The sequence below is a fragment of the Vulpes vulpes genome, chromosome 4, assembly GCF_048418805.1.
Source record: "Vulpes vulpes isolate BD-2025 chromosome 4, VulVul3, whole genome shotgun sequence".
Lineage (NCBI taxonomy): Eukaryota > Metazoa > Chordata > Mammalia > Carnivora > Canidae > Vulpes > Vulpes vulpes.
The window spans coordinates 131,995,962-132,022,518 of record NC_132783.1 but is presented as its reverse complement, the minus strand read 5'-3'; the positions used below and the strand labels follow the sequence as shown (position 1 = coordinate 132,022,518).

General features: G+C 41.1%; 1 protein-coding gene across 1 annotated transcript; it reads left to right on the top strand.

Annotated features, from left to right (window-relative positions):
• The first annotated feature begins 3,031 nt into the window (after positions 1–3,031).
• Positions 3,032–25,543, top strand: DNAJC21 (DnaJ heat shock protein family (Hsp40) member C21). The gene is made up of 12 exons (XM_072757113.1): positions 3,032–3,303; positions 9,899–9,992; positions 11,576–11,699; positions 12,010–12,132; positions 13,442–13,746; positions 14,618–14,769; positions 16,944–17,031; positions 19,649–19,807; positions 20,217–20,259; positions 22,914–23,086; positions 24,465–24,540; positions 25,056–25,543. The coding sequence occupies exons 1-12, from the start codon at positions 3,207–3,209 to the stop codon at positions 25,218–25,220; spliced, it is 1,599 nt and encodes a 532-aa protein (XP_072613214.1). The 5' UTR covers positions 3,032–3,206; the 3' UTR covers positions 25,221–25,543.
• The last annotated feature ends 1,014 nt before the right edge of the window (positions 25,544–26,557 follow it).

Here is a 26,557-nt window from a genome sequence, read left to right as displayed (position 1 = left end):
CTGTTTGAGGCAGAAAGCAGGAAGCTTATATCCTGGAGGTCAGTTAGTAAGAGGGAAAGACAAGATTCTGGGTGTTAGTGGCCATGGACAGGTAGGTAGCTGCTGAAGAGGCAGGCTGATTTATATACACATATCCATAACAGGATTGGATCATGTGTGTATTCTGTGACCCACTTATTTCATATTAATCATTTCCCCATGTCTTTATTATAGAACATGACTAATAATTGCATAGCATTCCACTCTATGCCGTAACTATACAATCTATCCCCTGTTGTGGGATATTTCAGTTATTAACTTATGGGTGCTTATAGCAAACATTTCTTGACGTAAATTATTTTATATCACCCTTGTGGTTTCGTATAAGTGGAACTCAAGTCAAAAGATACAAATGTTAAGACATTTTGTATTTCACCAGAGTTCAGAGTTCATATATTTACAACAGTGAAATAATGACACTTGACAACAGTGAAATAATCATTGTCAGTTTGGTAAGTTAAAAAAATACCTTTCTGGGGAAGATAATAGTTTTTCTTTTGTGACTAATCTTGTTTTTGTAGTTCTCTTTTACTAATTTGTAAGAGCTCTTCTATGGCTGAGTTATTCTATACATCTTTCCCAGTTCCTCACTTGTATTTTAATTTTCTCTAAATCTGTAGACAGAACAATTGATTTTCTATTATATTTCATTTTTTCTTAATTTTTTTCAAAGAAAGGCCTTGATTGTACAATGAGGCCACTTTATTTTGAAATAGTCTAAGTTAGGCTACTTATCTTGCAATCCATATTAAGCAGGTAGGTCAGTTCAGAGGTTCACTTTTTTTTTTTTTTTTTTTTTAAGAGGTTCACTTTAAATACTAGTGTCTGGTAATGAAGACCAAATCTGGTTAAGTGCAGGGGGGAGAAAAAGCTGATTTATTTCAGCAATTGAATATAGCCCGGGATGAAAAGCTGTAATTCAGGATTTGAATTTAAATACTCACATCTCAAGAAGTTAATTATAGGTTATAAAATAAACTGGCTCAACAAGTTGTGAGTTTGAGTGAAGACCCAAACTTTTAACATATTCTGAGGTGTGTGTTGTAGAGTTTTCATGGATTTTTTTTTTTTTTTTACAATTTTGATTATCAGTTTCTACATATTTTCCTGTCCCAAATTACTTCCCTTTTACAGTCATTTATAGGAGTACCTCATTTGAATGAGAATTCATCATCTTTATAGTCCATGTTCATTTAGAAGCCAACTTGTTTAACAAAGGTAATTCTTTAAACAGATTTATATCCAGTGTAATTGTCTTTACATTGCTGTACAATGTTACAGGCAAAAAGAGTTCCCTCTTCTCTCAGGAGGAAAAAGGCAGTTGACTCACAAGTCCTAAGCAAAACCAGATGTAGTTGGAGGAAAAAAGTTATTTTCTTAGTCACGTTTTATTCCTACTGCAAAGCCATTCTCAAATGGGGAGAGTTTCTATTTTGCCCTGTATTCAAACTCAATTATCCATTGCTGATTTGCAAACTAAGGTGGTGTGGTATCTTCCTTCTTTGAAAAGGAGGCAGGTGTATGAATTTTGAGTATGAGTTGGTTGAACAGTGGTGTGGAAAAACTTGATGAGGTTTAGGGTTGGTTGGTTTTTTTTTTTTTTAATTTTTATTTATTTATGATAGTCACACAGAGAGAGAGAGAGGGGCAGAGACACAGGCAGAGGGAGAAGCAGGCTCCATGCACTGGGAGCCCGACGTGGGATTCGATCCCGGGCCTCCAGGATCGTGCCCTGGGCCAAAGGCAGGCGCCAAACCGCTGTGCCACCCAGGGATCCCTGGTTGGTTTTGATTGATAGGGCAGAGTATTAGAGAAACTAGGGACCACCTTGTACAATAGATGTTAGCAATAGAGCCAAACCTCTTTATGCGTGGTTGACAAAACCTACACCTAACAACTGATGTATGTAAACATTCCACATTATAATGAAATACACTGGTGTACATATTTCACCATATTTAAATGATAATTAGAATACTATTTTGATACCTTATCAAATTGTTTGGAACAGTTGTAGGGATATCCCATCCTGTAATACTCTATCAGTTAGATCAAGGAAAAAATGGTTAAATACTAGGAAATGTAGGATTAGAAACCAGAAAGTTAGGATCAGAGAGGAATGGATGGATGGGTTAGCACAATTTTACCCATATCAGAGGTAAAACATTTGGTATGTTTTAAAAAATGTGTTGATGCTGTCTCACACTTCCAATTTAGGGCATCATATTTACCGTTATTTCTCTGCATATTGGTCAGATTGAGCAGTATTAGAGATCTCGATGAGTGGCGGCTGGAGAGAACTGAAGAGTTAAACCGGGTATCGGGTCCACCTGAATCCTGCCATTGAGCAGCTGGGGAGGCCTGAACGAACCACTCGACTACTTGGAGTCCGAGTTGCCTCCTCTAAAAACGGGGCTCCAGGGATCCCTGGGTGGCGCAGCGGTTTGGCGCCTGCCTTTGGCCCAGGGCGCGATCCTGGAGACCCGGGTTCGAATCCCACGTCGGGCTCCCGGTGCGTGGAGCCTGCTTCTCCCTCTGCCTGTGTCTCTTCCTCTCTCTCTCTGTGACTATCATAAATAAATTCAAAAAAAATTAAAAAAAAAAAAAAAACGGGGCTCCACTGAGAAATTGTCTTCAGAAAACAAGGTGTTTTCCAGAATCTCCCATCAGACTCCCCATCAGCCTCGGGCGGGCTGCCCACTCGGCGCTCCCTACACAGACGGCCCACTGTGCCCCTCACAATGACGCCCGCCGCGGCCCCGCCCCCGCCCGTCCAGGCCCCGCCCCCACATATCCAGGCCCCGCCTCCCGCCTGTCCAGGCCCCGCCTCCCACCTGTCCGGGCCCCGCCTCCGCCTCGCGCAGCCTTCCGGGAGCCGCGCCCGCCCCCAGCCCATGCGGAGCCGCGGCCGCCGGCGCCGCCCCCTCCGCGCGCCCGCCTGCCGCAGCCCGCGCCGCCTGTGGCCGTCGCGCGCCTCCGCCGCCCCGCGCCGCTGCCGCCGCCGCCGCCGCGCTCGCTGGCTGGCCCGGTGCGGGCGCTGGGCTCCCGCTGCCGAGGAGGCCCAGCAGCGCCGCCGCCGCCGCCGCCGCCGCCCCTTCGGCCCGGGCCCGGGCGCCCGCCCCGCCCCGGGCCCCGGCCCCGGCCCCGGCGCCCTGCCCGGCCGGGCGATGAAGTGTCACTACGAAGCGCTGGGGGTGCGGCGCGACGCCAGCGAGGAGGAGCTCAAGAAGGCCTATCGGAAGCTGGCCCTGAAATGGCACCCGGGTAACTACGAGCCGGGCCCCCGCCCCCCGCCCTCGCCGCCCTCGCACCCCCGGATAACTGCGGGGCCCTGGGCGGCCGCGACCTCCCGCGGGCTCGGGCCGGTGCCGCTGCGCAGAGCCCTTGCCGCCGCCCGCCGGCGGGCGCAGCCTCCGCCCGGCTGCCCCGAGCCCCCGCGCCCGCCCCCGCGCCCGCCCCCGCGCCCGCGGCCCCTCCCGGCCCCTCCCGGCCGCCCCGGCCGCCCCGCGCCCGCTGCCCGCAGTGCCACTCGGCGGGAGGGACGCCTTCTAGCGCCGTCCCCGCTCCTCCCGGGGCCCGGGGCCCCTGCCGCCTGGCTGCCCTTAGCTGCCCTTAGCTTCATCGCCGAATCCCGGCTGCCCGGGCGTGAAGCCTGGCCCGGTGCTGACATCCAGGCGGTCTTTAAGTAGCTGTGCCCCCCCCCGCCCCCCCCGTAAGCTGTTGAAACTCAGACCCGGCACTCCCCTGCGGGTGTCCTGCAGACCGAGACTTCTAGGGGTGGCTTCCCTCGTGAAGCTGGCCCGGGGGCTTAGAAGTATGCTTCCTTTGGGGGTTGTATTTGGTGGTAGGTCGGGCTGCTGGGAGTTCGGTGAAGTTTATCTGATCTTTCGGGCCGGGAAACTAAGGGCTGTAGTTGAATCTCAGCTTTCTGAGGCTTCTGAGAGGTTTCCGTATTAGCGCTAGAACCTCCAGTATATACAAGGCACCAAAGGAAGATTCTGAAGTGCTTAGAGATCCCAAGAGTCCTGCTGGGAAAACATGCTGTACCTAAGCCGTGGAATCTTAAATACAAGCGCAAACAAAACAGCACAACACACACAATTGGTAGTTGGATTCGTAGAACAACTAATAAATGCCCCAGGCATTCTGGGGACGAAGTTTTTTCCCTGTGCCCTGAGAGGCAGTGAGGCTTCCCCTTGGCAGAGGAGCCTGGATTTATGCTGGATCCTAGAGGAATGCAACTGGGAAAAGTAAGCTTAAAAGTAGAGGCAACAGCATCATGCTGGACCAGAGATGGTCCAGGGGCAGTTTGAGGACAGTATTTATTGGAAATCTGAAAATATGTGTTGAGAGAAGAGCTGAAGGAGGGGCTTGGGACCCAAATGGTCAAAGGGTAATGTCTGGGGTTGAGCAAGAAATAAAGGTATGGATTTGTTACTTAGAGTAATGATTACCAACGGAGGAACTTAAATATATATTGGAAAGGAAGAAAGTAAGCAAGCTAAACATTCATCAGAGCAGGAAGTCAAAATTAATTAAATCCAAAATGAATAATTCTAAAAAGAGTATTGAACCATATTCTTAGAGTAATAAGGGTGTTCATCAGAAATTGAGTAGGAATTAGAAGGAAGTTAGAAATTCCTTGCCTCTTCTGGCTGGAAAAATGTGATTGATGCTTGTGACCAAATGCATATATAATTTTGATGATAATATTAAGATTTTTTTAAGTGTAGTTTTAAGATCAGATTGTAAAGGGTCTTGAATGTTAGGCTAAGGACTGTCGAATTTGTTTTTCTAATAATGGCTGGTTTTATTAAGCTGTCTTGAGGTGGTAACTGTGAGGGCCCGTGAGTGGACTGCAGAGGGACAGAGACAGAAGTCAGGTAGGTTCCACTATGGAAGGGCCCACACCAGGCTGGGGGTCAGTGGGAAGGAAGGGCCAGGCCAGGTTGAAAAGATGCTGTAAAGGAAAAATTACCAGATTTGGTGATTGATTGGAAATCAGTGCAAGGAAGGAAGGAAGAAGTATGCAAACATTATTAAAACATCACTAACTGTTTTGAAACCTCACTGGTTAGAAATGAAATGTGCATGTCTTCTCTGAATGTCATCATAAAACATAACATCCTAAATATCTTTTGGTGTGAAGATGCCTGTACACTTAAAGGATACATCCTCTCCAGGCAACACAGTATTATGGTATATTTTGCTGCGCTGGCTTGTTAATTTGTTACGTCCGTCAGTCAGCAAATGTTTAATTCATCCTGTGTGCAGAGTTCTGTGTTAGATGTTTCTGAGGTTAACATATGGGGTTTGCTCCAAAAAGAATTTGTACTTCAAAACAAAGGCTGCTCATTTTTTATTGTTAAAGGTATTTGTTTTTTGTTGAGCAACCGAACATAATCTTCAGTAGGGTCAACATTACTTCCAGTGAGATCACTCCTTGTGAAGGGAAGGCTTTTATTTGATGCCACGAGCACTTTGCTGTGTGAATGAGACAGGGACAGTCCCTTCCCTGCTGGCACATAAAGTCATTAGAGAGTCACAGGAAAACAGGCAGTTGCAGTCTGGTGACATCAGGGTGGTATGAAGGCAAATAGAAGATGCTTATGAGCACATATGACCTGGACTGGGTTTGTGTGTAGGTGGGAGAGATGTGCATCCCCAGAGAAGTGACCTCTAAGGCAAGACTAAAGGCAGAAAGCAGTTAATACAGGTGGAGGGAGGCAAGACAAAGCATAGCAGAATGCAGGAAGGGCAAGTGGTGAGCATGGCCCGGGAAGCAGCAGCCAGGTCATGGAGGTTGGGGTAAACTGGATTAGGTACATTGGATTTTAACCTAAGGGCATTGGGAAGCCACTGAGAAGTTGGAAGCAGGAGAAAAAGATATTTATTTTTCAGGTACCTCTGGCTATTGTGGAGAGTGGATTGGAGCGAGCAAGACTGGGAGTAGGGAGACCAGGAGGTCAGAGTACATTGAGGTCACCCATGGTGATCATAGTATCTGCAGATGGAAACTGAGCCAAGTGCTAGAATTCTCAGTGAGTTAAGGGGGATTGGTTGAGTGATGTGTGGACAGTGAGAAGGGGAAGAAGGTGGCCAGTGGTTTGAATCTGGAAGGAATGTAGTTTGCCCTCGGAGGTGAGTGAAGGGCCAGCAGCCAGGAGGAAGCCAGCTCCAGCACCAGACCTGCCGTATGAGGGCTGTGGCTTAAGGAGCCCCAGGAGGAAGCCCTGCAGGGAAGTGGTATTCTCAGGAAGCCTGGCTTCCCTCAAGACAGAACTTAAAAGGCTCAATCCATGGAATTTTCCAAAAGGCACCTTAAAAAAGTTTGGGAGGGAATAGAAGAGTGTGCATAGTGGATCCAGAGAAAAGTACAAAGAATAGTGTGAAAATGCTTTTTAAATTTGGATGACTGGATTTGCAATACCTGTGGCCTTTGCATGTGGCTAATAATAAATGTGGGCTTTTTGTTTCTTTATTGTTGCTTTTTAACTTACTGCATTTATGCTTTTAGATCTCACTTTAACATTATAGTCAACCAGTTCAGGTTTGTTTGAGTGAAATAAAGAGCCATATGACAGGCTGGGAAAAAATTGTTTAAGAAAGATGCTTCAGTAAGAAGTTAGGTCTTATTTTCAGCTGATACATTGATGGACTTTCTGTGTTTGAAAGCTTGAGCTTTCTCCAAACTTCTTTGGGGGAGGAAGGAAGGGAGTGGGAAGAAGCAGGACAACAGAGTACAGTACTGATTAAAAGGTGAAGAAGAACCACCCACATACCTCCCCCAGTCACCTTTTTTGTTTTATGTGGGAAGATTTATTTGCTGGCATTTTCTGCCATTCTGCTTTAATTGGGACTGTGCTTTTTTATTTATGACAAAAAGTTTATGAATGATTTGGTGAAGATGTAGAAATCATGAGTATTTTTGAATCATGAAAGATGTAGAAATCATGACTTTCACCTTAAAGCATGTCTGGACTGTTGAGCTGCATGTGACAGGAAGATGGCTACAGTAACTAAACTAAATAGTTTTGTTTTTCTCAACCTTAGCAAGAAATCCAGAGAGGGCCCATCTTGGTAGCTCCAGCTCTTGATGATGAAACGGTCAGAGACCTGCTCCATTGTCCTGACTCTAAGGCTTGAGTGCTTGCACCGAGTATCAACAGTTAAGCCTCAAAGCTAGAAGTTTCTTGCTCTCTCGTGTCCAGGTGCAGACAGAGACCAGCAGGTGAGCTGCGGTGGAGCAGTTCTCCTCCTCGAGGTCTGTGGACTCTGCTTAGCTCCTTTCAGATGGGCCCTCACTTACTGTCCAGGGTGGTCATTGGCGGTCCCAGGGAGCAGAAGGGAGGAGGAAAGGGTAGAGCAGGGACAGCGTGTGTGCTGGTTGCCTTTTAAGGAAGTCCCTAAAAGCTGTCGTATAACACTTTTATGGTGGTAGTGATTGGAATGTAGTCACAGTCATGCCACGCTTCAAAGGAGACTGAGAAATGGAGTTTTTATCATGGGACCCTGTACCCGCCACAAAATCAGGGTTCACTGTTACTGGAAGAAGGGAATAAAGGAGCAGTCTCTGCCTCAATCCTCATAATCACCTGTAGGCCTTAGACTGACTTTGGACTGGGTTAAGGGTGTAAGGTGAGTGCTACCAAAGCCCATCCCTTTCATATGGAAAATAAAATCTTTCCTGGAAAGTTTTAGTTGGTTGCCATGTGTTTATATTTCATTGGCTAAAACTGGGTCACCTAATCTCCCCAACCTCCAGAACATCTGGGGAGGTGAATTTTTTAACTAGGTACATTACCACTGTGAACAAAACCGTGTTCACGGGTACTGTGAGACTAGGTACTAGGTAGGCAGCTCTAGTAGTAGTATCTTTCATAGAGTGGTAATCAAAACTTAAAATAATGGCAATAGACCACTGACTGTCCTGCGTTACCTAAAACCTGATTGCAGCAGGCCGTAAATTCACAATGAGGTCATGTGATGCTGTTGCTAGAAGCTAACATTATGAGCTGTAGTGATTAAAAGTAGAATGTGAAGAGAAGGGAGTGATGAATGGCTCTTTGATCATTGGCGCCTGTCTTTACTGCGTTTGAAGTAGAGGACTGTGGTGTGCGGTGGGAGATGGGAGTGTGTAGTCCAGGAGAAGGGGGACCGCAGGTGGCCGTCGCTGCTTCACATGCGCTGCGCCGAGGGAGGGGGTTCAGACTTGCGCCGTAGTACTTGCCACTTACACCCGGGCTGCGGGGAGGGAGATTGTTTTCCATTCAAGTTAGAATTACCGTGATTCTAAAATAACATTGAGAGCTTTTTATGTTAAAGCATCTTAGCAAAGCGAGCTGGCCCTGAGAAGGTACTGTCAGTGCCAGTGGTAGAGCAGGAAACCACCTGAAGGGCTGGACGCCGGGTACTTCGGACGGGGAGGCAGGATGCCCTTGGGTCTCGTTCTGAGGCTGCAAGATTATGCACGGGGAATATGTTTCTGTCCCGTGTTACCTCCGGCCTCTTCGGGGCAAGTATTAAGTTGCAGCTTCTACAATTTTGGTATGGTCCCGAGTAGATTCAAAATATTTTAGTTTCTGACTGTATTATTATCTATTGCTCCATAACAAATTACCAAAAGCTTTGGGTTTTAAACACCGCAAAACATAGGGACCGAGTGTCTGAGGATCAGATCTGGGAGCGGCTTAGCTGGGTGGTTTGGCTCAGGTTTCTCATGAGTGGTATCCTCATTGGGAAAGTCCACGTCTCGGTCTCACCGCGTGGTCTTGGCAGGCCTTATCTGCTTGCTTGCCTTGGGCCAGAGGCCTGTTCTCCCCGCGTCTTCATGCCGTGGCAGCTGGCTCCTCCCAGGGCGATCCGAGACAGCGAGGACCCAGGTGGAAGCTGCCGTCTTTTACAGACTAGTCTCAGAAGTAACTTACTGTGGCATCCTCATTTCTGCTGCCTGCTGTTGGTCCCCCAGAGCAACCCTGGTGACCTGTGAGGGGGCTGCACAGGGTGTGGCTCTTAGGAGATGGATGCGGGTCCTTGGGGGCCACCTTGGGAGCTGCCTACCTGCCTGAGACAGAGAGACTCTGAATTCAGAGTTAAGGAAGCACAGCCAAGGGAAGAATAATTGGTATATATTTTTAAAGCTTTATGAGATTTATTTTGCTCTATGGTGATAAAGAAAAAACAGAAAGACCGTGCAAACAGTAAATATAATTTAGCCCTAATAATAAGTCCTTCCATAACTGATTTGACGTGTATATATATATATATATATATACACTATATATATATATACACACTATATATATACATAATTTATGTACATAAACTATTTATATATATTAAAAAAACTGTATATATAGCTTTTTCTAAAAATAAAATGTATGTTCCGTCAGGGTTTCCCCTTTGTGGATATCCAGATTGAGTGCTCAGGTGATGCACCAAGGCTCAGTGGAAAGCCTGCAGTTTCTACTCCAGTAGATAGTTCTCACATACCCTGATTATCAGCTCTCACCCAGATCTCTCTGCTTTTCCCTCATTGTTTTTCTTTGTTTTGTACACTCCTCACCTACTTATGGCATTTGTGATGGGAGAGGTCCCTTTAAAAGATTCTGTCCTGGGGATCCCTGGGTAGCTCAGCAGTTTAGCGCCTGCCTTTGGCCCAGGGCGTGATCCTGGAGTCCCGGGATGGAGTCCTGCATCGGGCTCTCTGCATGGAGCCTGCTTCTCCCTCTGCCTGTGTCTCTGCATCTTTCTCTCTCTGTGTGTGTCTATCATGAATAAATAAATAAAAATCTTAAAAAAAAATAAAAGATTCTGTCCTTGTTTGCTGACTGAATATCTGTGACTTTATTTTTAACAGATAAAAATCTGGATAATGCTGCAGAAGCCGCTGAACAATTTAAATTAATCCAAGCAGCGTATGACGTGTTGAGTGACCCTCAGGAGAGAGCATGGTGAGCATCACGCTGTCCCTCCTATCTTAACATGTTCTCTTGGGAGGAATTATCAATAGGAGATTCGAAAAATGTATATTTGTCAAATGTTTTGGTGTGTTCTGAGTCATCTCTCATCTTCATTATATAAAATGCAGTATTAGGGTCAGAAGGAACCTTAGAGGTGATTACTCCAATTACTTTATAGGTGGTGGAACAAAGCTTGACAACATTAAATAGATTTAACTTTGATACTTGTGAAGTAACTTCTCCTTAAATGGGATGTCTCTGGTGTATAACCAGTTTACTGGTGTTACACAAGAAATGTTGACTTGTCCTTAAAACACATAAGAGTCATAAGAGTGTTTCAGAGCAACAATTGCAGTATTTCCCCCAAGAACTACTTTATATGAAGAAACAGAGTTAAGCTTCTACATCTGTGACAGATACTTTTACTTAGGATGACCTGAAAAGTTAATACCATTCCAGACAAAAATTTCTCTGTTTAAAGTTTGCGTTTTCAGATTTTTTGATGAACTTTTTGCTATGAAAGAATAAGTTTTAAGCCCTTACGTAACTTATGTGCCGGAGCCTGCTGTTACAAAGAGCAGGGGGGTGTTCAGTGCTGCTCTGTGAGTCTTGTGTGTTAAATAACACAGCTGACTTTAAAATTTGTCTTATATGATAATCAGAGAGAGAATTCTACATTTTTTTTTTCCTCCTGAAAACTTCAGAGATCTGGCCTTAGAAATGCTTTTGCCTTTCTTTTTTTTTATTTTTTTTTTATTTTTTATTTTTTTGATTTTGCCTTTCTTTAGGAACTTCTTTCTTTGCTTTCTTGCTTCTTTGCTGACTTCCTTGGTTCTGTCCTCTTCTCCAGATCTCAGGTGGCCATCCTATGCTAAGGACTCTCTTATCATTTATCTGAAGCCCCTGCTATTAATTAACTCTCCTGTTACCTGCAGGCCAGACTGCACAATTACCAGGAACATGGTCCTTCTAATGTAGGAGACCTGGTCTGGAATTCTAGCTTTGCTGCTTATTGGGTTTGTGATTATGGACAAGGTATTTAGTATTGCTGAGCTTCGATTTCCTGTTACATCTTTGGGGACAGAGTTATTATACGGAGTAATTGTGTATGTGTGAAACTCCTGGACTGTTTACATAAATCTAAGAAGAGTCTTGTTCTGGTCTGTGTTGGTAAATCTGATCACAAATACATAATCAGTCTGTGGAGCAGATTATGTCCAGTGCCTGACCTATTTAGTAATATTTCTTCTGTAGAAATGCAGCTACTTTTTTGGGGGGAGTCATGGAAATTCTCTGGCTAATTAAATTCCATTGTTTATATTACTGTATGAACAATGTACTTGTTATTGTATTATACAGTACTTGCCTACAGCATATTAGAAGTTGCAGTCAGAATTTTAATCAGTTCTGTGAAAGATTATTAAATCTTTTCATGTTGATATTTTAAAAAAATTTGAGTATGGATTGGACACATTAAAATGTAAATAATAATATTTTGGCTGTTTCAGAGTAAAGCAGCCAGTGAATTCTTATTTATTCAGTGTTCACTGATAATACTAATTTGCTTTGTTTAGGTATGATAATCATAGAGAAGCTCTGCTTAAAGGTGGGCTTGATGGGGAATATCAAGACGACAGCTTAGATTTGCTTCACTATTTCACTGTGACCTGTTACTCTGGTTATGGAGATGATGAAAAGGTAAGATAAATGAACTCACTCTTAATTTCCTATTAAGCACAAGACTTTCAACACAAAAAGAGTTCTTAAAACTGTTTTATAATAGAAAAGTGAAATGGTGTTCATTTTGAAAACTGAAAAAACATTTGCCTTCATACTTAAATTATCAGCATATGGAAACCTCCAGTTGAAACCTAAATGTTCTTGCAGTGACAGAGCTTGAGCCTGTAATTCTTTAACATTAAAATTTTTCATGTTACATTTTAAAATCGTATTCTGTGATTAGACTACAAAACTATTAAAAATTTGTGTTCCTGCCACTGTTTTTTAGGGCTTTTATACAGTCTATCGTAATGTTTTTGAAATGATTGCGAAGGAAGAACTAGAATCTGTGTTAGAAGAGGAGATGGAAGATTTCCCCACTTTTGGAGACTCCCAGAGTGACTATGATACGGTAAAAGAAAATTGCATTGCCAGTTTATTTTATTTTATCTTATTTTATTTATTTAAAGATTTTATTTATTTATTCATGAGAGGCACACACACACACACACACACAGAGGCAGAGACACAAGCAGAGGGAGAAGCAGGCTCCATGCAAGGAGCCTGACACGGGACTTGATCCTGGTCGCCAGGATCAGGCCCTGGGCTGAAGGCGGCGCTAAACCGCTGAACCACCTGGGCTGCCCAAATTGCTAGTTTATAACTAGCGTTTATCTGCAGCATTATCCAGATTTTTATCTGTTAAAAATAAAGTCACAGATATTCAGTCAGCAAACAAGGACAGAATCTTTTATTTTTTTTTAAGATTTTTATTTATTTATTCATGATAGACACACACAGAGAGAGAAAGATGCAGAGACACAGGCAGAGGGAGAAGCAGGCTCCATGCAGAGAGCCCGATGCAGGACTCCATCCCGGGACTCCAGGATCACGCCCTGGGCCAAAGGCAGGCGCTAAACTGCTGAGCTACCCAGGGATCCCCAGGACAGAATCTTTTAAAGGGACCTCTCCCATCACAAATGCCATAAGTAGGTGAGGAGTGTACAAAACAAAGAAAAACAATGAGGGAAAAGCAGAGAGATCTGGGTGAGAGCTGATAATCAGGGTATGTGAGAACTATCTACTGGAGTAGAAACTGCAGGCTTTCCACTGAGCCTTGGTGCATCACCTGAGCACTCAATCTGGATATCCACAAAGGGGAAACCCTGACGGAACATACATTTTATTTTTAGAAAAAGCTATATATACAGTTTTTTTAATATATATAAATAGTTTATGTACATAAATTATGTATATATATAGTGTGTATATATATATATAGTGTATATATATATATATATATATACACGTCAAATCAGTTATGGAAGGACTTATTATTAGGGCTAAATTATATTTACTGTTTGCACGGTCTTTCTGTTTTTTCTTTATCCCCATTTCTTTATTTAAGAAGAATGGATACTGGTGCTATGCCGTAAGCCTCTTCCTCTGTCTCCCTTCCTGGAGGGGCTTTCAGCTCCCTCACAGTGTCCTCCTTTACTTTTTGCTGTTTATTGAATGTGGTCCCATCCCATTAATCGCCTTATTCATTTGTTTTAGAGAGTGCTTTATTCTATGAAGCCCTGAAAGGACTGTTTTCTCCATTGATTAGTAGTGATGTTATGTATATGAAAAAAGATGTGTTGCATCAATGATAACTTGCTGCCTCACTGAAGAAAAAAATTCTTAAACCTCAGCATTTTACTTGTTTTCTTTGTCTCTAGGTAGTCCATCCTTTCTATGCCTATTGGCAGAGTTTCTGCACTCAGAAGAGCTTTGCTTGGAAGGAAGAATATGATACACGACAAGCTTCAAACCGCTGGGAGAAACGAGCCATGGAAAAAGAAAACAAAAAGATTCGTGACAAAGCAAGGAAGGAGAAGAATGAGCTTGTCCGTCAGCTGGTCGCGTTCATCCGGAAAAGAGACAGGAGAGTGCAGGCGCATCGTAAGCTTGTGGAGGAACAGAACGCTGAGAAGGCGAGGAAGGCAGAGGAGATGAGGCGGCAGCAGAAGCTGAAGCAGGCAAAGTATGGGATGTGTGGCCGGGCCCCTTGCTCAGTAGAGGTATGGGGCCAGGCCTGATGGGGCACTTCTGTGGGGGGCCACATCATCATCCTGGCTTCATTAGCCTCCAGGAAAATGTTTTTCTTTTGCACTGCATGTTTTCCTTCAGAGGCCCTTTATACTTGAGATCCGTTACCAGACTCTCGTGAGATGTAATAGTAATGACTGTCAGTTGATCTCTTCCTCTGCACAAGGCCCTGTTCTAAGCGCTTTTTACACAGCACTTCTGCAAAGCAAGGCCTGGCTTTTCTCCTCATCTTTTTGAGGAGGCGAGGCAGATGGGTCCAAGATCACATAGCAAGGCAATCACAGTGGCAGGCACTGGACGTGAGACGTCAGTGCAGTGCCCTCGCTTGGCCCCACCTTGTAGCCCTGTGTCTTTGTACGCTCCAGATTCTTAATTCGTTTCTGTGCCTTTAAAGCTTTGTTACTTGGAGATAGCGTAAAAGCATTGTGTCCAGAGCATTGTAGCATTCTTTTAAAGATTATTCACTTCTTATATAAATTCTTCCTGCCCCATCCCTCATTTTTGGAAAATTAGCACTTTACTTGACACTTCGGATTTAAAACCACCTCAAGGCTTTTAATAACTTGCGAAGAGTTAGAGTTTCCCAAACCCATCGTCTAGTATAGTAGTTAAAACCAACCACACAACAGATGAGTGACTTTGCTCTCATTTGAATGAAGCGCAGATTTTAAAACTTTGTAGACACTGACAGTGTAGGGGGAAGGAGCCTTCTCTCTCCAGGAGGGTGGGTTTTAAGCCTGCATGGTAAGTGGGACCAATGTGGAGACCTGCTTCTCTGAGTAAGCGAGGCTGTGCTGTGCGTCTAGGCTGGCAGAGCAGTACAGAGAGCAGAGCTGGATGACCATGGCCGACCTGGAGAAGGAGCTCAAGGAGATGGAGGCGCGCTATGAGAAGGAGTTTGGAGATGGATCAGATGAAGATGAAATGGAGGAATCTGAACTCAAAGATGGGCACGAAGGTAACTTCATTCATTAGGAAACGTGGGAAAAATAAATGTTTCTGTGTGCAGATGTGTGTGCAGGGGCTGATCAAGGGGCCCAGGTGTAGGAAGGGGGGTGGGGGAGTGGCTGCAGACTCAGCTGCTGCCAGAACCAGTGTTGCTAAGGTTTTCGTATTCGTGTTCGTGTGCTTTTTTTTTTTTTTTTTAAGATTTTATTTATTCATGAGAGACAGAGAGTGAGAGAGAGAGACAGAGACACAGGCAGAGGGAGAAGCAGGCTCCATACAGGGAGCCCGATCTGGGACTCGGTCCTGGGTTTCCAGGATCACACCCTGGGCTGAAGGTGGTGCTAAACCGCTTGAGCCACCTGGGCTGCCCCTCGTGTGCTTTTTAAGCAGACCCAGAAATCTGGATTTTTATATGACCTCTTCTGATTTTTAAATGTGGCAATTAAAATGGAAAACTGTATTGTATAGGCCACGCAAAGGTAGTCCATTGAAGCTGTCTAATTTCCTAGACTACCAGAGTTTATTTGATTAATAAACTCTTCTGGCCATACAAATAGTCTGTGTGCTTCTGGCTGCATGAATAATTTCGCAGATGAGCATATTGACAGGTGTGACTGCTGATTACTTAGGAAACCGCAATGAAGCTCGGTAGGTCAAGTTTTAATAGCAACTCTTTCCAGAAAAACTGATAACTGTACAGGAGTCTACATGGTGTGTACAAATCTTCCTCTCATTTCTCACTTTGTTTAGGGGCTCCTCTTGGTGTGCTGAAAAGTGTCCTTTCTGCACCTCTTGTTAGAGCACAGGCATGAGACCACCTGAAAAGGCGAGGATTAGGCGTTGTTGAGAATACCTGACTTTTCGCGGTGTCCCTAGTTATTCCGTGAGGAATAACGTGGAAAGATCTAAGCACAGATCTGGGTCAGTTTGACCGTATCTACAAATGTGTTGTTTTAGACTAGCAGCTAAGTGATAAAATGATGGACTTTTATTTACTCCAAATGATGATGAAATGAAACTTTTTGTTAATGACTTAGACGTAGTATGTGTGAAAATCTTTTGAAAATTACAATGCATTCTATAAATGTGAGGTGGCATAATTAAAGTTTTATGTAAAATTTATGAAGTGCTTTCACATGCAAGAGTTTGCTTGATCCTCACACAATACCCCTTAAATGAAAGTTTTGCTCATAGAATGATGTCTGTTTTACTGAAAAGAAAAATAAGATTCTGAGAAGCTGGCATGTAGGCCTAAATATGACCATTTTTAGATCCAGATTTTGACTTCAAATCCAACATTCTTTATTAACTCTTTGATGAATCATTTATATAGTATATTGAAAGGGTACAGGTAATTGCACAATAATACCAATTATTAAACAATACGAGGTAGGATAACTTTTAATCACCTATGGATTCGATGAGAATGTCCTTCAGAATCGTATAAATATCCCTTATTTATAAAGAACAAAAACGTAGACCATAGGAGAGAGACCCTGGGATCTTTATTGATCTCCTTGCATGATCCCATATATTGATCTCAATGGCAATCAATTTACTTGTTTATTTCTTAAGTAGATTATGGGATTTTGCAGAGACTTTCAGTTCAACATTTTAGTTGCTTAGATTTTGCAGACTATATTGATAGTAACTATTTCGTTGTAATAAAGCCCAAAACAACGGTGTAAAGACATGTTAAAGTTTACATATAAAATGTTGTTTTATGACCAGCCTGTCAAATAAGGATGAGTGTTATAAGCTAAGTTTATTTAAGCATTTAAGAGTGGATTACAGTTACAAATATGTTCACATCAAATCTTGCTTAAGAGGTAAACTGAAAAACCTTTGTTGAAGAAACTGCTTTGTAGTAGAGCTATGAGAGTGGCGTTTGATTTTCTGAATTTAGCTCACACTGAGAACTTTGAGAGACTTTGAGTCTTCTCAGTAAACTTAAGAGAAGAATTGGAAAGAAAAGTGGTTGATTTGAAAGCCTCTCCTTATAATCCAGGGCTGCTTTTAAAAGGTCAGCTCAAATCCTAGTAATGTTATTGTTTTTATGTAAGGAAATACAATTTCTAATTTGTGTGTAATGTTAGATCATTACTAAAGACAGTAATTTGTTAACATGATTAAAATTTGGATTCTACTCAAACAAGATAGTTAGTGTTGGCCTCTCTCTCATAGGTAAAGACAGTGATGAAGCTGAGGATGCTGAGCTATACAATGACCTTTACTGCCCAGCATGTGACAAATCTTTCAAGACTGAAAAGGCGTAAGTTTAAGATCTTTGAAGATCTTTTCTTTTCTTCCGAGGTGAAATAGAACACTAAAAGTCCTAAAAGGAAAGTTCTCTTAGCAATTGGTCACCAACCCTCCTACCTGTCCTTTTGGGGAATTTCTGTCCAGCAGAGGAGGAAGAAGGATTTGTACTGGTGGTTAAGCATGTTGTTCTGATTCTCATTCATGCCAGTATTCCTATGTGATAGCTGCTTTTTAAAACATAGGTGCGTCTCTAGAAAGAAATGTTGCTTGTTGCAACAAAGAAGGCACGGTCACACAGACAAGGGGCTAGACCAAAGCTGGTCTCTGTTGTTGGTGGCAAACTCACTTCCAGCCATCACACGCCCGTGCAGGCCAGTGCTGCCACCCTACGAGATTTAAACGTGTCCTGCCTAAATTATACTCGCTGAAGCAGAAGGACTTCACCTTTTGGAAACAATGAGGAATAGAGAAGTATTTAAAAGGATACTATTATAAAGAGAGGGAAAAGATTAGGGCAGAAAATGGAAGTAGAGTCAGCCAGGGACAAAGAGATGAAACACAGTGAAGGAGAAAGGAGATGGAAGGATGACAGTGGGGGTGTGAGAGTCGTAAATGGTATTGACGTAAACCCCCAAAGGGAAAAATTGTGGAGTGGTGAGAGAAGTGACAAGAGCGGAAGAGTTAGAAACAAACAAGAAAACAAAAGCAACTGTGAAGGAGATGTGAAATTTTATTTTTTATTGGAAATAACGTCAGACCTGCAGAGAAGTTGCAAGGGTAGAAGTTGCAAGCGCCCGATTCACCTGTTGCTAATGTTTTGCCCCAGTTGTGCGCACCCCATTTCTCTCTCCCCCACCTGTCTGCTCCACATACACAGTTTTTCTCTGAATATTTTGAGAGTAGGTTACATACATAATACTCCTCTACCTCTAAGTACTTCAATATATATTCCTTAAGAGTAAGAATAAGAATACTCTGTTAGCTGATCACAGTACAGCTGGGAGCTTCAGGAACTTTATAACATTGATGTGGTCCTTTCATCTCCTTACTGCCCATATTCCACTTGTGTTGATGTCCTGTATGGTGTCTCTTCCACTCTGATCAGGGTCCAGTCTAGGATCTTACATTGCATTCATTTATTTAGTCTTGTTTAATCTGGACCAGTTCCCTTGTCTGTGCTGTTGTCACTTCAGAATACGGGCCCTTTTAACATATTTTTTTTTTTACTAGAGTATTTATCATCTTCAGTTTGTCCATCTCCTCATGATTAGATTCAAGTTCTGTATCCAGCTGGAACAGTGCATCAACATATAGTGCTGCTCTCAGAGCTTTATTTCTGGAATCCTACAATGTCTGTCTGCCCTTCCAGCCAGGGCACTGTCTAACTCTTCTACTGTAGAGTTGATACTTTTTCCCTTGCAACTGATTTTAGTGTGTTTAATCTGTGGAGAGACACTTTAAAGTTAGGCAGATATCTTGCTCCTCATCAAATATCCTAGATTTGGCATTCATTTATGATTTCAGTTGGTACCACTTGTCATCATAATGGTTCCAAAAGGGAGCTTTTCTGGTCCCAGTGCTCCTTGTACATTATTAATCCTCATCAGGCCTTCTACTGTAATAAAAGAGTCTGCCTTTCCTCCATCTATCTGTCTGTTATCAGTATGAATTTGTGAAGTTTTTCAGCATTTTATAATTTATTACTGTGCTTCTCATGCTCAGACTTTTCCAGATATGATTAGTGTGGGTTCCTGCAAGGTGACTCCTACATCCTTTTGACATATCCCAGTCATTTTTTGAGCACTTACTTTCTGGCACAAGACGTTCCATTTTCTCTAAGAAACCATGGTACAAAGAATTTTAGTGGAAAGGAAGAGTACCAACTGAAACTAGAAAACCAGAATCTGAACAGTTGAGATAAAGTTAATGTATTGACATAAGTTTCCTACTTTCTTATTCATCTAATAACTCTGATACTTAAGTGTTGTCAACCCTGTTTTGTGGAATGTTACTTCGTGGCCCATAGATGCACTGGAAGAGACATGGCTCATTGATATTTAGGCAGAAGGTGGAGATGTATCTGAACTCACTTTGAGGATAGTGGGAATGAGAAGGGAAAGACAGTTATTAAAGGTGAAAGGCAGTTACTGAAAGAAGCAAAAGGAGGTAAACTACTCTGATACTTGAGGCCTTCACATCATAACCCAAGTGGTCTTCTCTCCAAGCTGGAATGTTGTCTTGTAATTTCTCCGGATCTTTCAAAGCCCCAGTATAACCTGGAACGTGTACACACTTGGCTAATACTCAGTGGTTAAGAGGAAACAGTGGGGAAGATCTGAATTTTAAGAATTGGAAAACAAAAATAATAGAAAATTTGACCCAAAAAATTGGAAGAGGATATGTAGATAAAAGGACAGAAGGTAGGGAGAATGCTGAGAGACAGGGAGGGAAGAGCACAGTCTCGGGCTGGCCCTGACAGGGTTTCTCTGTTGCTCTTTATAAGATCGCCAACATTTTGCTTCCTTACTGGGAAAAATGAATTTTTATGTGGTTGCACTTAATACAGGCCACATATTTGGGCATATATGACTCCTGTTGCAGTTACTAACATCAGATTGTTCTTTCAGTATGAGGAATCATGAAAAATCAAAGAAGCATCGGGAAATGGTTGCTTTGTTAAAACAACAGTTGGAGGAGGAGGAAGAAAATTTTTCAGGACCTCAAACTGACGAAAATCCATTGAATGCCAATTCTGAGGAAGAAATAGAAGATGCACCAAAACAAAAGTACTTCTAAAGATGCTCCTAGATGTACTTACCACGTTAGAGATGAGATTTCATTTAAATGCTATTTTAGCTGAAAGAAGTTGCTCTGTTATGCTAATACTTTCCACATATTTTTTTTCTACTTAAGGGAACTTACAGTTTTGAAAGGGGTAAAAGTATGATGTCAAATACAATTTTTACAGAATACATTATGACTGTATTAAAAGAACTTTTATACCTAGGTAATTGATATGCTAATTGCCATCAATGGAACCACTGTTCTAATTTTTTAATGATGTGAATATTTTCTTTTTAATACCTATGTTATTAAATACTTTTAAATTTTTACTTCTCTATCAATAGTGTTTTAATTTTTTTTTCACTTGGTCACAGTTAAATATTTGACATTTTGATTTCTATTTATTCTTAGGCTTTCTAAAAAGCAGAAGAAAAAGAAACAGAAACCAGCACAGGTGTGTTAAAAAAGTTTCATTAACACTAAATATCAAATATAAAGTGGGACTGCTTTTGTCTTTTCAGTATAGCTTGTATTAAGGAGAGGGGTTTTCACTCTATAATTTTATATTGATTATAAAACAGATTGAAGGGAGTTAAAAACATTTTCTTTTTTCAACACTTTTCCCCTATTAATATGTATGTTGCTGATTTACTTAATTACTGTTGTTGGTATGTCTTAAAATTTTACAAGTGTAATTAGTTCCCTGATACTATGTAGCTGAGTGATAATATTAAAATATCTGGACACATAGGATGACTGGGTATTTAAATCAGGACAACAGTTAAAATCAGAAATATGTGAAAATTTGAGGGTTGATTATTGTATATCTGAGTTTCTTTTGGCAACAACATAAATGAAATTTGCAAAAGGAAAAGTTAATTAGAAATGTGTAGTGATTGTGAAACTTAAAAACAATGTTTCTTAATATTACTCAGAAATGTAAGTAAGTAGTATATTTCAAACCTGGTCTCTAAATCCCATCTCTCTTAAGAATATTTTTAAATAAAAAATTATTATGTTGTTATATATGCATAACAGTCCTGTAGTTGTATAAAAACACAATGAGTTTGTTCATTTTTACTAAGGGTATTTGGTGGTTCTAAAAGGAATGGAGTTGATTTCTGTGCTATTTTAACATAATCTACTTACATTAGCTTATATTAGTATTAAATGTTATAGTTCTTTTTGAGAAAATTTAGTTAACAATAATTTTTAAGAAAATTTTTTTAAAATTTAGGTAACACATGAATAATTTTCATAAAACTTTAGATTTGGCTTATCCAAGTGGTTATATATTTGAAAATTTTTTATCTGTTTCATATTCCAAAAATGATAAATGACACAGGAATTTGTCACTGTTAAAATCTGTGACTTGGAACTTTTGCTTCAATTATAAAACCACATAGCAAGTTATATGTTCCTTTATAAAATGACTCATCCTGTCTTCCACTCGAAGACGCTATAGTCATTAGCTTAGAACATTTCCTCTCTTTTGTGTGTGCCAGGACCGCTAGAATAAAGACAAGATAAGACAGATTTATACCTCACCCAAACCTGTCTTGTCTTGAGTCGGAAAGGGTAGGTCCTGTAGATTACAGTAATGAACACATGTATTTGTGTTTTCTTACTAATGAAAATGCTTTGTTTGCTACATCATTTTTCCCGCTCCAAAGCTTTATTCCTTTATATTAATAACTCTTGTTGATAATTTCTGCTTCTATCAGGAAGAAAGCCCCAGTTCAGACCTCGTTTTATGTAGCACTTTTCCTGATGTTTTCTCGGTTCTTTTTGAAGGGAAGGTAGTGTGGAGACATGAACTGGTAGATTGAAGAGCAGGAGGCAGCAAATACAGAGAATCAGGGAACTTCAGACTGGGAGAGGTTCTGTATGGTCAGAAAAAGAAATCTGAATAAGCCACCAGGATGAATGTAATTGAATTATATTCAGTTTCCAGAAAACTGAAATTGAATGTAAACAAATGACCCTGGCTGACAGAAAGGAGGAATCCAAGTAACTTTTGAGCATAGCACTCTGAATATCCTCCATGGGACACATTCTAAAGACAAAATTACCTGCAAAAAAATAAATCTTGAACTTAGTAGATATTTTGGTGCTAATATTTTTGCTAGAAATGTGTAACAGTCTAGTCATAAAGAAACAATTAGACAAAGCCAAACTGTGGGACAGAACAGCCAGCAGATTATCAATATGATGAAAGGGAAAGTAGGGCTGTGGTTCTAGAATAAAGGAAATTCAAGGGACATGACCACTACATAACAATATATGGTCCTTGGTTGTCGCCCCTGTTAGGGCTCGCAAGGAGAGGACATTACTGGATTATGAATATGGATTATGAAACCGATCATATCAGTGTTAAATTCTTGAGTATGAAGAGGGTATTGTAGGTATATAGGAGCATGTTTTTGTTCTTAGGAGACACATGGGAAGTGTCATGATATCCGCCTATAGCTTACTTTCATCCTTCAGGGTGTGGGGCAGGGTGTGTGTGCGCGCGTGTACAGAGAGGAGGGAGGAAGGGGAGGGAAAGCAAATGTGGCAAACCAACAACACTGTTCATTTAGTGAAGGTATGTTTGCGAAGCTTTGTCTTTTTTATAATGCTTATTTGCTGTTTTTTTTCTCTAACTATAAAAGAAATAGGTGCTCATTGCAGATCATTTGGAAAATACAGAGAACTAGAGATATCACCCCTAATTTGGCCTACAGATACTACTTACTATTGAATTGTAATCAGACATTATACGTATAATTTTCTTTTTATATTTTAGCTAATATGTTGTAAATACTGTTCCACAAAATTGAATCAGTACCTTTGCAAATATGATTTTTAAGAGTTTCATAATTCCTTTCATACAGTCAACCATTCACTTAATGAACATATGGATTGTTTCCAATTTTTCCCTAATATAATCTTTCTGCAATGAACATTCATGTTTTTAAATTTTTATCACTTTTTCTTTTTACTTCTTAAAGATATACTCCTCCAGAGTGTATGGAACATTATAATTGTTTAGGATGATTATTTGGTATCATATAAACCTGGAATTACTGTATTTATTTTGTAATGCATATGTGTTTTGTTACCTAGAATTATGATGATAATTTTAATGAAAATGGAACTGAAGAAGGAGTAAAGGTTGAATCAGAAGATACCAATTTAAATCAAGACTGTGCCAAAGAACTGGAAGGTAGTCCCCAAGCAAATAGCAGTGTCACAGAGACTGTCCAACTCTGTGATGATCCAAAAAGTGAAGCTAAGAAGTAAGTCAATTTGATGGTGTTTTCTAATTAATGTTGGTAGTAAGACTATCTTTTCATATATTGGGGTGCCTGGGTGGCTCTGTAGGTTAAGTGTCTGCCTTTGGCTCAGGTCATGATCCCAGGATTCTGGGATCAAGCCCTGCATCAAGCTCCCTGCTCAGTGGGGAGCCTGCCTTTCCTTCTGCCACTCCCCCTGTTTGTGCGCTCTCTATCTCTCTCACTTTCAAATAGGTAACATCTTAAAAAAAAAAGGATATCTTCTCATATATCAAATAACACCTTTCCCATGATTGATGAAGCCAATCAGGTAGGTATATCAGTGACATACATTTATCCAGACAGACATCCCACCTGCACACAGATGAAGGATGTTAGAAAGAGGACACTAATGGAATGTGCTCATGGACATTTCAGCAATGTGGCCCAAATAAGAAAGTCACTTTGATCTAGTCTTTTATCATATTGAGGTCCTTGTTTTATGCTAGATCAGTAATCCTTGATACACACATGAGAACGAGTCTCCCGATGAGGCTGCACCCCACTCGTTGGAGCATCATGAAGCATGTGTCCATGCTCATGGTGTTCCTCCTGTGTGGGGCCCCGCAGTGCAGGTCATCAGGATCTGTCTGCACAGTCTGAGGCCTTCCTGCTGGCAGGAGCCCCGCAGTGTTGGTGCCGCACCAGGTCACGGTGGCTGGCCAGAGGAAGGTCTTTCTTGGGAGAGAGCATTCCTGATCCTCCTCTTCCTGCCTTATTGTACTTTCTTGTCTCAAGCCTCCTCTGTTCCTCTGGAGCAGAGAAGAATTTCTTACTCCTTGAGCAGAGACCTGAACAGTAAGTAGCCTCAGGTCCCTGCCTAGGACCATGAGAAAGAGTTCAAATGACAGAGTAAAGTAGGAACCTGAGTCTTCAGTGCTTACCATTGGGGACCAGCGAAGGGGTGGGACAGTGCACCTGGGGATGTAGCCATTGAGGTGGTGGCGGCAGTGAGGGGAACAGACCTCAAGGGAGGTAGGCCTGCAGCTCTAGGAGAAGGAAGACAAGGAACCACACAATCCCCTGAAGTCTTATAGCTTGTGTTTCAACTGTTTTAAGTAAATTCCTTGGTTTTGGTGTCAAATTTGACATCCACTGTGGTCTTTAAAGTTGCTCTTTAAAGCTGTTCATTTGAGATGGAGAATTTATAAGATTGGCCATTAAAATTAATGAATTAGCCTTTAAAGTGCATGTCACTGCTTCAAGTCTTCTTAGGAGTAAAATAATAATTAAAAGGGACATGTCATGTTATTGGATTACATCCATGTTATTGGATTGTAAGACTTCTATAATTTATTTTCCATGTTATTGGATTGTAAGACTTCTTTAATTTATTTTCCAGTGCTCCTAAACCCAAAGGAAAGAAAGCCAAAGATACGAAAAAATCTGTCAAAGTACCTGCTGAACCACAGACAGTGGTAGGTCAAAATCATATTGACATGTTTTCAGTGGACATTGCTTAAGCAATATAATCTAACTCTTAATTCTAAAGATGTAAGTATGTGAGGAGCCCTTCTGCACCTGCTGTGTAGGTGTGGATCCTTCCAGAGTTATTCTTGACGAGTGTAGGATTTACTATATCTGTGTTACTGTCATTGTTTGTCTTTAAAGTAAAAGGCACATTGGGACCACCAGACTGTGACAGGACAGTTATGTTCTGTTTTCCATTACTTTGGGATCTAAAACCTTGGTCTAGTGCATACGGTACACACTGTTGAATGTCTCTGGACTCTTAAAGCTGATGGTATTGGTTGCTGCTGGGACCTAACTTTTAAGAACAGCTACCTCTTTGGAGCCTGTTTTAGTGGCTGTCATTTTGTTAAAAGGTCTTTATTTTGAATTATTTGATAAGTAATCTCAACATCAAAACATAAATGACTGCCCTCAGGTAATAACATTTACTTTTATTTATGATTTTTTTTCCCCTCTTCAGAGTGATGTTCTTATCAGCTGTACAACCTGCCATAGTGAATTTCCATCCCGGAATAAACTTTTCGACCATCTGAAAGCCACAGGTCATGCAAGAGCACCTTCATCATGTTCTTTAGGCGGCGTAACAAGTAGTCGAAGCAAGAAAGAGAAACGTAAAAACAGATAGAAATTCTGCCAACACTTTTTCTTTTTGATTGTCTCTAGATTTTGAAACCAAAAACTGAACTGAAATCATCTAAAGAGTTAAAATTTCGGTGATCTGCAATTTATTGCATTGTGGAAGATTATTTTTTATCTTGTAAAAACATTTTTTTTGTTTAATATATATTTTTTAAACATTTCATTAGTGATTGAATTCTACTTTGCCATCTGAATTGACTTGAATGTCTCAAAACAGGTAAATGCTGTAAAAGTACGCATTCTTGATTTCTGTTGGCTCACGTGGACAGAAATGTACAGGGAGAATTAAATTATTTTAACACATACAAATGTTCCTTTCTGTTTTATTTTGTGGATTCCACATAGTATTTTTATACAATTCAGTGCTTTTGTATTTTCTTATGTTTCATGATCTATCAAAGACTCAAATTGTTTTAAAATCATCATAGATTTTTTTCCTCACCTGATATGACTCCAGTTCTAATTTTAAAATTATTTCTAAATAACCTATTGTTGATTACTGTATTTTTTTCCTCAAGGACAGTGATAGGTAGAAACTAATTGAACATATATGATTGTTTCAAGACTAGTATCTTTTCAAGGTATAGCCATATTGATTTAATTTGAGATTTTATAGGTAATTCTCAATAAGATACATCTTTTGGTGTTTTGCTCTGATTTAAATTTGGGAGGTGGAAGCAAATCAATGTATATGGTGCTTCCTTCTTTGGCACAATGTCAGCCGTAAAGCATGATGGATCAAGGTGGCAGATGGTTGAGATTTTATAGTGACTCCTTGACAGAGGATTTTTTTCTTCACTATTTTCAGAAGTTTTTAATTTTGTTTTTTTTTTTTTTATCATTTAATGGAAAACAACTTTTTTAGTAAAAGTCTTTTCATAGGGCTGATATTTATGCCATCCGTTGTATAACAAAGATGAATATTAACTCAAAAAATGGAGAATGGTTGTGAGTATGGGTCAAGTATATGGATCAGTGATGAGTCAGTTTTTAGGATGAGGATGGATTAAATAGGCAGTTCTTACAATTGGTCTTGAGAGTAACTTTGAAGTCACTAGCTTAAAATACATACTTTGTATTCAGTGAAGCTGCTTATATCCTTGAATCTTCAAGTGTTTTTTTTTTCTTCATTTAGAAATACAAGATTTTTTTGTAAAGATTTTATTTATTTATTTGAGAGAGCACACGAGTAGGGGGCAAAGGAAGAGAAAGAAGCCGACTCCCCATTGAGCAGGGAGTCCCATGTGGGGCTCCACCCCAGGACCTCAGGATCATGACCTGAGCTGAAGGCAGATGCTTAACCAACTGAGCCACCCATGCACC